At 42.8% G+C, this 12,899-nt stretch overlaps 2 protein-coding genes across 2 annotated transcripts in view; both read left to right on the top strand.

Moving 5' to 3' along the window:
- LOC136626392 (pregnancy zone protein-like) overlaps nucleotides 1–12,899 on the top strand; it is a 600,260-nt gene that overhangs the window by 439,182 nt on the left and 148,179 nt on the right. The gene's annotated exons all lie outside the window — the stretch shown is intronic.
- The window catches only part of LOC136626787 (alpha-2-macroglobulin-like protein 1), a 172,763-nt gene that overhangs the window by 24,240 nt on the left and 135,624 nt on the right, over nucleotides 1–12,899 (top strand). The window contains exons 6-9 of the mRNA XM_066601792.1: nucleotides 553–706; nucleotides 4,393–4,477; nucleotides 4,674–4,812; nucleotides 6,356–6,470. Coding sequence (XP_066457889.1) covers nucleotides 553–706; nucleotides 4,393–4,477; nucleotides 4,674–4,812; nucleotides 6,356–6,470 — 493 coding nt within the window. The remainder of the gene's footprint in view (nucleotides 1–552; nucleotides 707–4,392; nucleotides 4,478–4,673; nucleotides 4,813–6,355; nucleotides 6,471–12,899) is intronic.

Here is a 12,899-nt window from a genome sequence, read left to right as displayed (position 1 = left end):
TGCATTATTTGCACCAAGTTTATCACAGTGCTGCATCTTTATGTCTAGACATTTTGAGTCTATTTTATGCTTCCCAATTACTGGATTGTATTTATGGCTAATCTTACGACTTTTTAAAGATTCACCATTCTTAAATATGTCTAGAAAAACTTACACCACGCAAACCATGTCCCTTGTTCTCGCTGCCGCAGTGCAGAACAGCTAAAAGTTGCACATTATTAAGAAAAAAACCACAAATGTCAAACCGGTTACTTTTCTGAGTCAAGAAAATTGGTGCACAACCCTTGATAAATTTGCCTTATAGAGTCTTGAGTTTACAGGCAGCTGATTGGTTGTGATTGTGTGTGGGGGGGTGTTGGTGTTTGTGTCTGACAGGTGGTTCAGGCTGTGCTAGGATATACTGCTCTGAGAGAGGCAGACAGCGCTGCTCCTGGGCTGAAAGTTGTCTCAGTGAACTGCAGGGGGGGTAGTTTTATTATCTGGGTAGGGGGCAGTTGTTCCATCTAAACCCCTCAATATTTTATTTGTTCTGTCATTACTACTGATCTACAGGATCCCCAAAAAAACCGTTTGGCCCAATGGAAAAATGTCAGCGATGATTCGGGGATTACAGACCTCTCATACCAGCTGTCCCCTGATGCAGCACTGGGAATGTACACTGTAAAGGCTGATGATGAACAGATGATGTTTTCTGTGGACAAATACGGTAAGTACACGTGGATCACAAACGAAGCAGAGCTGAATGTGTCTGACGGTGGAGCTGAACTGTTTGCGTTTCGTCATAATCCCTTAACCCCTTAGTGACCAAGCTTTTATTTGTTTTTCCATTTTCTTTTTTTCCTCCCCACTTTTAAAAAGTCGTAACTCCTTTATTTATCCATCGACGTTGCTGTTTGAAAGCTTGTATTTTGCGTGACGAGTTGTATTTTTAAATGCTGCTATGTAATGTACTGAAAAACTTATAAAAAATTCTAAGTGGAGAGAAATGGAAAAGAAATGAAATTCCGCCATTTTCTATGGCGCACAAACAGCAACAAAAATGACACGATAACTGTATTCTATGGGTCAGTGCGATTACTACGATAAATTTATATAGGGGTTTTTTTTTTGCTGTAGTATTTGGATTTTTTTTTTTGAAAGAGATTCCATGTTTTTTAATTCTTTTCTGCCGCCATCTTCTACGCACAATGGATTTTTTATTTTTCCATGAACACAATTGTGCGAGGGCTCATTTTTTGCGGGACGTCCTGTAGTTTGCTTTGGTACCATTTTGGAATACATGCGACTTTCTGATTGCTTTTCATTGCTTTTTTTTGGAGACATGGTAACAAAAAAAGCACATTTGTAGCATTCTTTCTTTTTTTTCTGACGACGTTCATGACGACGTTTTTTCTGACGATGTTACTTTGATAGATCGGACGTTTACAAACATAGCGATACTAAATATGTATTTTTGTTTTATTATTTAGATTCTTTTATTAGAAATATGGCAACCTGTGGGTCATCAGAGCTGTTGCCACCGGGTGTCGGCTGCAAGAAACAGCTAGCACCTGTGATGTATGGAGGGAGATCGCTGTGAGATCTCTCTTCCTACAGGCCCCAACGCCACAGGCTGTCAAAAGGCGTTAAGAGGTTAATGCCAGATAATGTAGTAGATGCAACCGATAGTGCAATGTAACACCACAGATAACACAGTGGATCTTTTCATTATAAAAGTTTAAAAAAAACAAAAACATAAATGTATATTAACAAAGGATAACAAAATAACAGTTGAATTGCCAAAATACAACAGCCAAAAACAGAAATACGAGTATATATTTACAAAATATCACAGAACAAGAGAAGAAAGAAAACCGGCCCGGCTGCATCCCCATTCAGAGTTAGGGCAGTCACTACTGCCTCCCCATTGGAGACGGACCACATTCCTCCTGGACCCCATACCAGCTGTAGGAAGCGACCATGCCTCTTCTCCACGCTTCTGCTCTTGGAAGGCCCCTATACTAAACCTAGCTATCCAAACAGTGACCAACCTCTCTCCTTTCTTTAAGACCGACAGGAAAAGATGATGTGACCTGGGGTTCCGGAAGCAATGAGATGAATGTCACCCCTTTACCCTGGTGGCAACACTCGCATAGGTCCTAGGAACTGGCACTACCGAGTGGGGAAAAGGTGGATTAGGACCCACACTCCTCCCCAAATCACAAGACACAACACCAAGCACTCCTGCCCCACCTTCCTCACTCAATACTCTTGTACTCTCACTACTTTTCCCCTTACTTCACCCAGATACTCCTCCTCCAGCAGACATGCCAACATTTAATACTGCATTATTTAGATTTACCACCAACCCACACTCACACACCACATCTCCTTCATACATACCATTCCATATCACGCTCCTTCCTTTATCCCATTGACACAACTCCATGTTCTTTATATTCTCACTCTCATCATTCTCTTTTTTCTCTGCAACCAGACCAATAAAAGCTCTCATTTTGGGAGGGGGAATAAGAGGCATACCCAGTACCCAGTGTAACCCCGTCGAATGAATTCCAGCGGGAAATTTCACAAATATCCTGACGGGAAACAGACCAACAGAACAGCCTTCAGCCCCACTCCCTGTCACCATATTTACAGCTTCACTACCCCCAATGCCAAATAACCCCCCACATCTGTCATCTTTGCAATGTGGCCATCTGGCACCAGGCAACCCACTTTCTTTGGGCCCAGCACAGGGCCCTTCTTGGGGCCACCTAAATCTAGGTGTCCCCCTCACATCTTTTCCTCCACCTTCCTGAAACACTTGGGATCACCCGATGCCGGGCAACAGCACTTCCCTAGGCCCACGTCAGGGCCCTTCTGGGGGGTTCCCGATCCTGAGTAACCTCCTACTTTTTCCACAACCCTTCCTGTGCTCTGAACCTACATTAGCGGGGTCCAGGCTGGGTCATCAAAGGGGGCTACCCAGGCAGCTACCTCCTTTCCCCGGTTTAGAGACTTGCCAAGGGAGGTTGACGTATTGCAATACACTTGGGTGATCTTTTCAAAACCTTTTTTCTTCATTTTAGCCCTTGACTGCTATTTAGGGAGGGCATTCCCAAAGCAGAGATCTTCCAGGCCTCCAGAAAAATCTAGGTGCTTTATGTATGCCATTAGTTTTCCTACCAGGCTGCTGTCCTCACCCTCTTCCCTAGAGGAGTCTGAACTTGAAATGACAGTAACGTGCCTGGCTGGAACTCACTGCAAAGTGACCGCCCACTTTCCACTGTCTTCAGTTCTCTGGCAAAGGCCTGCTCTACATTGGACATTGAGTCCTTCATATCATCACATGCCTCAGCCAGACCCTCCTGCAACCCTTCAAACTGGTCATCATTCCCCAGATTTTCTGCAAAGGGATCTCCGCCCTTAAATATGGTCATCCTTCTGTCAACCAGGGTGAGGATGTTTAACTTTATTTCTTAGATGTCCTGGTTGTATTGGGTCCTCCTTGTCCCACCTGAATTGTTGGCCAGGGACATGGCTGCCGGTAACTTCTCCTGGAGCCTCTTGATGGCGCCACTGGCCTCACAGTACTCCTGGGTTCTTGCAGTGATACTGGAAGCAAAGCTGCTTATATACTCCAGGGGCTACACTGTCCCCCCGTCTCCCCCATAAGCACTTGGCCTGGCTTCAGGAGAGCCATTACTGGAACTGCTTGCAGCCAAGGCACCGGAGGTCCGCTCTCCCTCACTCTAATTAGCCTGACGGCCACCTTGGGTGGTCTCCAGGAGACACATCACTGTGTCTATGGCTTGATCTCCTGAGTCTCTCCAGGGTAGCCGGTTGCAATACATCCCCACCCTCTTCTGGCTTGCCCCAAAGAGTGGGGGTAGAAGGCCTCCCTCTAACCATAGTCCAGGACCTTACTTTCCCCTGAGTAAGAGAAAACAATTGTCCCAGGCCTTGGAAGTAACAGAGAGAGGCTTGAAGTTGCAATCAACCAATTCTGAACCACACATGCCCAAAGGAAGTCAGAGGGTGGATGCAGCAGCTCAGCAGTCCTATGTGCCACCACAGATAACCTACAGTAATAAGTCTCTTAGTACAGATAATGTAGTGGATGTGTCCTGCAGTCCTATGTAACACCACAGATAACACACAGTGATAAGTCTCTGAGTACAGATAATGTAGTGAATGTGTCCTGCAGTCCTATGTAACACCACAGATAACACACAGTGATAAGTCTCTGAGTACAGATAATGTAGTGGATGTGTCCTGCAGTCCTATGTAACACCACATATAACACACAGTGATACTTTTCTGAGTACAACTAATGTAGTGGATGGTTACCACAGTCTTTTGTGCCCTTCTGCTTGGTGTTTTCTATTTAACTTCCTTCTTTTCTTCCCTCAGTCCTTCCTAAGTTTGATACACATATTGATTGTCCATCTTCCCTCTCCATCATGGATGATAAAGTCCCCGTGTCGGTGTCGGGCCTGTAAGTTATACATTTTGAATTCCAGTCCAGAAAATGTCATTTCTTCAGATCTGTCTTTTCTTGCGACCCTCCTTCTGTGTATTTCCTTATGTTCCTCCAGACTATTCTCTGTGTTGGGTCTTCAGGACTCATCGTTGTCCTCAGCTGTTATAATAATGGTTGTCCTTTTCCCACTTCCCCCTCATCTATGTTATAGATACACATACGGAGAAAGAGTGCCGGGAAACGCGACCATTAAAATATGTCAAAGGAAGAGATGGTGGGAGTATTCATGGAGTTCAGAGGAGAAAGAAGACAGCAAGAAAGAAGACCTCTGTCATACCCATGCTGCCAAGGTAAGGGGGCCAAAGAGTGAGCCGCTCTACTGTAATGGTTGGTTGGTACCTGCCCAGTGGCAGGTTAGGTGATAGTGATGATAGACGGGGCAACACTTTTTTCAAATTCATTTTTCCTAAACGTAACCCGCATTTTACTCTCTTAAAGCGACAGTACTCTATCTACTGCAACGGAAAATAACCATCTCACACCGACACATACATCAGCTTCACTTCCTCTTGGCAGCCTCAAGGCAAATGACATTTCCCATGACTATCTGGCATCTCTTGACTGCTACATAAAGACTTATGCACACGGCCGTGACGGGCGCCGCAAGCGGAATACCATAGAGGAGCCTGCACAACTGCCCCCAGAGACCCCATACTTACCTCCGAATCCACCGCCTGACGTCCCGCCTGACACTCCAGCACGCATGTGCAGTAGAGCGCATGACGCGTCGGCAGTGTCATGAGACGCGCGGCCATGTCACATGACATGCCCACCGCGTCATATGACGTGGCCAGCGGTAGGCAGGGGAAGCGTTTTCACTCTATCTTCCGCTGTGCTACACAGCGGAAGATAGCGTGAAGGACGGCTTCCATTGAGTGCATTGGAAGCCGTCCACGCGTACGCCTGCGGCAAATAGAACATGCCGCGGGTGAGTACGGAAGAATTCACGGGGCAGAATTCCGCATAGGAATTCCACACCGTGAGCATTGCACTATTAGGTTCAATAGAACCTAATAGCTGCGGGGCAACACGGCGGAATTAGCCCTAACTGTTACATCTGGGGTTATTGGCTGGCTGAAATGTATCAACCCAGCTGGTAATTAAGTCGAAAAGCCGGTGCGGCTTTCTATTTTAAATTAATGGGCAGTAAAATATAATTGGTGGCTTAGATCACCTCCAGCCATGCAGGAACTCCACAGCATCTAGTATATCAGTCACCTTCTTTCTCTCCAATTCAGCCGATGCTGCAGTAATCAATGTTTATGACCCCTGTCTCTTCTCACCGTTATTGAAAGCACTATTACTATTGGGGGCATTGTGACTATTAGGGGCACTGTTACTACTGGGGGCACTATTAGTATTGGGGCCACACGGGTTACTATTGGCTGGTCCTATATTTGGCACCACTATTCCAGGGCTCTCTGATAGTCTACTAGGGGGGAAAGCATGCAGAGCTTCTCAGTTACACTACAATGATGAGAGCCAAAGACAAAGGCCAGGTAGAATACATAAGAGCTTGACTGCTATTGGTAACCTCTCGGGTCACCAGAACATTAGGTAGAGACGGGTCCTTCCTTAGAAGTGTTTAGCCTATCAGCTGGTAATCCTGGGGGGCACCAAGAAAATGCCAATTTTTCCCGTAATTGTAAGGGCATGAGCATAGAGCTGCAATTAAAGGAAAAAACTGTGAGTTCTAGTTGTCAGGATCACATGACTAATGTTGCAGTGCTTCCATAAATACCGAATCTCAGAAATCATTGCTGTTGATCGATCCAGATCAGTCAGTGCAGAGGATGGACTCTGAGGTCCTGACATCATTCCTTCTCTCCACAGATCGACAGCTCTGGGAAGCTACAGTTAGTGGTGGAATTATCACATTTTCACCTGCGAAGTATATACTACGAAAGAGAACTTGAGGTGGAGGCATCCGTGGAGGAGGAAGGGACAGGTAATAAGTTACTATTGATGATCACAGGGTGCATGCCCCAAGTAATCCTACAACTTTTTGTATTTTATATACTCCCTTATGACACAAGGTGCCTTTCATGCGTCCTGGCAGCCGAAGGCCTTGTGAAGATTTGCATGGCTGCCATGAATGTTTGCCTATTAAACCCTGCCTATGGCACAATTTAATAGGTTGACCGCAGAAGTAGAATACATTATATTGCAATGCTGAAGTGCTATATTATATGGTATAAGAGATCAAATGATCACAACTTCAAGTCTACAGTGAAGGCTGAAAAAGATGTAAAAATAAGTAAAAACGTTTTAGTTTTTTTAATTATTACAGAAAATAATATTAAACTTTTAACCCCACATTTCATATATTTATAAAACAAATATAGAAAAAAAAAACATAAACATACTATATTTGCTAATACGGAGTCTGTAAAATTCTGATTTATTAAACCACATTAATTATCCTATACGGTCAACGCCATCAGAAAGAAATATATATATCACCTGAATTGTCTTTTTTTGGTCACCCCATCTACATGAAAATATGTAATAAGCGATCAAATAGTCATTTGAACCCCAAAATAGGACCAGTAGAAATTACTGCTCATCTGGCAAAAAAATACAAGCCTTCGCACATCTGCACCAACTGAAAACTAAAAAAAGTTTTTGCGGTCTGAAGATTGTGGCAGTTGTGTTTTTTAAAGATATTTCATTTTTTTAAGTAGTACAACAAAAAAAAACAATATAAGTTTGGCATCACCATAATTGTGCTAACCCATAGAATATAGTTATTGTGTCACTTGAACTTCAGTGTATACGCCATTAAAACAGGATCCCCCACAAGAGATGGTGAAATTGCATTTTTTCCCCATTTGACTCCACTTAGAATTTTTCTTAAATTGTTCATTAGATTATACGGCACGTTAAATGGTACCATTAAGAAATACAAGTTGTCCTGCAAAAACCAAGTCCTTAGGGCTTATTCCTATGAGCGTATATTGTCCCCTCCCCACCCCTTGTCCACCCCTTGTCCGCAGCTGGACCCTCCCTCCCACTCCCAATGCAAACAGCCGGAGGGCAGGAGAGAGGCAGAGAGTCAGCAAGCGGGAGCGAAGACAGCTTAGATGGTAGCGTATATCGGCCGGCAGTGAAAATGCCAGCCAATATACGCTCATGGGAATAAGCCCTTAGTCAAATACATCAATGGAAAACCAAAAAAGTTATGTATTTTTTGAAAGTGGGGTGTATAAACAATAATGAAATAACAAAAAACAGTTGCTTTATCAAAAGGCTAAGTCAAGATTCTTGGCTTTGAACTAAGAGCAAAAGCTTGTTTTTAGCTCTGAAGCTACAGCTGGCTGTGTGAGAAGAGAGCAGGAATACTGAATTTATGGCTATGACTTCAGCCTGGGTGCAGAGCAGAGTGAGGGAGGGGCAGCAGAAAACAACTGGTGATTCTTTCCCATCTGTCATGGAATGATTGTTATTTATTATCATTTCCCTTATCAATCAGAGAGCATATTTACTCTCTGATGGTTACATATCGGGTCTAATTCATTCCCCGGAAAGGAGTAAGAAGCGAAGTACTTGCTAATCCAATCACTCCTTTTGGCTTTTAACCCTGCAGATGCTGCATTCGCTGCTGACTGCTGCATCTAAGTGTTTGTGTAGGAAAGGAAAAAATAAAAGCTTAAAGTTTTTTCCTTTACGAAATGCTTTGAAGGGAACCGGTGATCACATTTTACAATGCCATCCACCAAAATGGGACGTTTAGATGGAGTGATTATTGTACAAAAAATCATTCAAATGAGTGAAAGTAAACGGATCGTTCAGTCTAAATGCCAGACAACAACTGAATGACGAGAATCGTTCCCTTTCCGTTGGCTGCATGGTTTCTGCAGGCATAAAAATCATCGCTGGTTGTTTAAATGAGCCAACAATGCATTTCCCTGTCTAAACAGGCTGCACAAGAGTGAATGAGAGCGCTGACATCACCCGATAACTCAAAAGAGAATCAGCTCATCTAAAGGGACCCTAAGGCCTTCCTCACACTGGAGTTTGCAAAAACACTGCATTTTTGAATGCTGCGTTTACCGATGCTACATTTACTGCGGTTTCAGCAGCGTTCTCATGCATTTTTGACAATGTTTTGGCTGTGTTTTCAGCACAGCTGAAAATAAAGCCAAGGAGGCTGAATGCCAGAACTGAGCCAACTGTCATACCATGTTTCCCCAAAAATAAGACCCTATCATATTAATTTTTGCCCCAAAAAAGACACAGGCTCTTATTTTCAGGGAATGTTTTATACTCACCTAGCAGGCGCCGACGGAGTCCCTCCCGCTGTTCTCTGGCATTCCTGCAGGCTTCTGTGCAGTTGTCAGCACTGATAGAGCATCTCTTGCTGGTAACGGGGTTTGAAAACCCCGCCTCCAGCAAGAATTGCTCTAATTGGTTCTTGAGTGTCACAGCTCAGCCAAGCAAAGCAAAGTTTGATGCACCAATCAAAGCCATTCATTGCTAAGTAAGTATTGATTTTTTTTACATAGTGTAGTTAGGGCTCAGCAACCTGCGTTTAATACTTTCAAAAACTCAGTACCAGGTTGTACCGCATTACCAGGCAGTGCTGACAAGGCTGCCTATTCATGTCAATGGGCGATGCACAGTTTTTAGAATGCTGAAACGCCCCAAAAAAGAACAGATATCGCTTTAAAAATGCTGCGTTTTAATGCTTGTCTGAGAAGCCCCATTGAAGCGAGGGAGGCCCAAACCTTTTAACAGAGCTGCTAATGAGATTTCCTTATGACTCTTTGCTTTTGCAATCTGCTATTGAAGTTTTCCTGCACTGTATTCTAATGAGCTGAAGAGTCAGATCTTTGCCTCCGTGCCGCGCTGGGCACGCTCCTATTCTGGATTGGCATGCATACTGATTATTCTTCTATGCAGGCATCATAGCACACCGTGCCCAGGTCTGCGCACCTCGGCTCTCCTCTACTAGCTGTAACCTCTGCACATTTGTAAATACTTGAATCCTTGGTAAGGCCTCTCCCCCACAGGCATTTTTACAGCATTTAGCAGGCGCTTTGAACCCCCCATTAAAAATATTGCACTAAGCCTCCACTCATTTCAATGGGGTTTCTCAGATGAGCATTTTAGCACAGCTTTTTTTTTATAACGTGCGCTGACACGGGCGCTGTATGTTCTATCTTCAGCATTGCAATGTGTTTTTGATTCCCTACATCACCGATTAAAATGAATAAGGTGCGCTACTATGCCACCAGAAGGGGAAAAAACTAATAGTGACGTCATCAACTTACTTTGCCTGCACAAATTGCGGTTAACTATTGGTTCATTGGAAATGTGATACCCTTTAAGCAAATTTTTGTTCTTAACTTGATTCTGTTTGCAATGTACTCATCAGATTTGTCAAGTGCACAATTATCTCACTTTAGCATCATACTTCAATATTATTTAAAGTAGAACCCAATATTTTCACTACATCATGTACTTGTGTTATGGATATCATACCCTTTTTTTTCTAGACTAGTCTGTATTGAGGAGGGACAAAACCATTACATACTTTTCTTACATCATCTAGCTCCACCCCTTGTGGTTCGGGTAATTGTTTGAGCATCTTTTTCACACTTTTAAGTCTAAAAGTCATAAGTCATATATAGCACATACAGGCGCCCTTCACACTCACAAACACACACATACAAAAAAAAAACATCACAAAAATAATAGATCCACAGTATTTATGGGCAAAATCAACAAGCATTACATTTTAATTCTCTTGTGCAGCAAAAATGACATCTTTTCCATTTACATTGCACAGACCATTTTTACATCACTGTACATAAACATCCTTTCCATTCCAGTTCCTTGTAACTTTCTGTACACACTCGCTGAGACACTATAATTCACTTCATTTTTTTCCATCGTGATCTGCTATCCAATGTTTCAATTTCCACCTACTGCATTTCATTTAATATGCTGTTCAAAGTGTAAACCCTCACTACACGCAAACAACTCTTAAGCCGTCACTCTACCATAACGAATGTGTATGTGGACCACAATGAATGCATGTACGTCTTTATGTGGACACACAGTCCTTACAAGAAATGTACCGTTGGGAAATCTTACCTTTGATTAAGAAATAAAGATAACTGTATAGCCCCCCAGCAATCACTAAACGGCACCCACATTTTACACATCTCATGCAAACAAGTTAGCATTATTACAACTCCCATCAGGCTTCATGAGTCATATACTTGTGTATAAAGCTCCTATCACCACATTGGGGCCATAACAATCAAGGACACATACATAGAATAGGGTAGAGCCTCAGGAGTGTCAAAGGGAGAGGCCAAAGAGATGTAACTATCTCCCTGATTTAACAAAGAGCAAATCATCCCCCTTACCACCAGGAAGATAATGCTTCCCACCGCCATCCCCTCCTTTCTTGAAGGACAAAGAAAACTAACTTTGCGAAACAACATATAACATAGATTTAGTTCTCATTAAACTGTGACTAACAATATTGGTCACACAGCAAACGTTTCCTACCTTTAAGCAGCAATATACACAATTATTTTTACCAAACACCTCCATCTCTAACGCTCAGATTCTTTCCATTCATCCATTTGCTACTGTAGCCTTTCTGCAACAGATGCGATCCATTCACCTTGGTATTCTTCCTTTGTGGTAGCCTGAAGATCATGTGCAAAAAACTATCACACATTTCCTTTTGTGACAGGATCACTCTGCACACTCACACTCCAGACACCAGTTGACCATTTACATACAGATTTATTTTCCAAAAACATACTATCTGCCCTTCTTGGCCAGTGAAGAAGGGCATAGTGACATAATATGTTAGGCTGAAAGAAGGCAATGTTCATCTAGTTCGGCTTGTCTCCTCCCCTCCTTGTGGATCCAGAGGAAGGCAAAAAAACCAATGAGGCAGAAGCCAATTTAGCCCATTTGAGGGAGAAATCCTTCCTGACTCCATAATGGCAGTCAGAATAATTCCTGCATCATCGTATGAAAGTTGCTACCTAACTCCAAGATCCATGTCAATAACCACTCTGGCTATTTAATATCCATATCCTGTAATATCATAGCGCTCTAAAAAGACATCTAGTCCCTCTTAAACTCCTCTATGGATTTTGCCATCACCACGTCCTCAGGCAGAGAGTTCCACAGTCTCACTGCTCTTACAGTAAGGAACCCTTTTCTGTGTTGGTGATGAAACCTGCTTTCCTCTAGACGTAGCGGATGCCCTCTTGTTACCGTCACAGTCCTGGGTATAAACAGATCATGGGAGAGATCCTTGTATCGTCCCCTCATGTATTTATACATAGTTATTTGATCGCCCCTTAAGCATATTTTTTTCAGGGTGAATAATTCTTATTTTGATAACCTCTCTGGGTATTCCAGTCTTCCCATTCTGTTTATTACTTTAGTTGACCTTTTTTGAACCCCCTAAAGCACTACAACATCTTTCCTAAGTCCTGGTGTCCAGAACTGTACACAGTATTCCATGTGAGGCCTGACAAGTCCGTTGTATAGTGGGAGGATAATGTTCTCATCCTTCGCCCCTATACCTCTTTTAATGTACCCCAAGACTTTATTTGCCTTTGCAGCAGCTGACTGGCATTGGTTACTCCAGTTTAGTCTACAATCCACTAATACCCCCAGGTCTTTTTCCATATCAGTTTTCCCTAGCAGTACCCCATTTAGTGTATATTGGTGGTATCCGTTTCTCCTGCCCATGTGCATAACCTTTATCAATATTGAACTTCATTTGCCATTTTTCAATTATCATAGCCTCAGGGAAGGACAGATAATTTTGTAAGACATAGGGTTTTTTACCTTTTCTTTAAAGAGCAGTCCATCTGTCCTTCCCAGAGAAGAGAAAATCACTGAATTCTTCCCTCAGATCTGGATTGAGATAGTTTGATCATGCTTAACGCTGAGTGCCAAATTTGTTAGCAGAATATTCACTAGTTGGTATGTCTTCAGATGGCCAAATTATGAGTTAATATGCTTGAGCGTGGGGAAGCTTACAAATCACACGCACTTTGAATGTGATAGGAAATCATCTGATCGGTTAGTCAATCCACAGAGATATTTTATACAAAGACATTTGAAATTAGGCTAAAACACGCCTCACTTCTAGTAAATATAATTTAATAGAATTAGTTTATTATCATTGGTTATTAAAAATTCAAGAAGTGCAGTGACATCTCTCTTTAGAGGCAGGACTTCTCTTTGGCCAATTAAAGCTGTTTCTCATGAGACCTCAGTAAAATGGCCTTGGAAAATGAGCTTGCATTCTTGTGATAGGAACAATAATATGTGCTAAAGAAGAGCAGGTTACAAGACAAAATGGAGGACAGGAAATATTATAGCTTCTCAC

The sequence above is a fragment of the Eleutherodactylus coqui genome, chromosome 4 (genome assembly GCF_035609145.1).
Source record: "Eleutherodactylus coqui strain aEleCoq1 chromosome 4, aEleCoq1.hap1, whole genome shotgun sequence".
NCBI lineage: Eukaryota > Metazoa > Chordata > Amphibia > Anura > Eleutherodactylidae > Eleutherodactylus > Eleutherodactylus coqui.
This window is presented reverse-complemented; position numbering and strand designations above follow the sequence as displayed.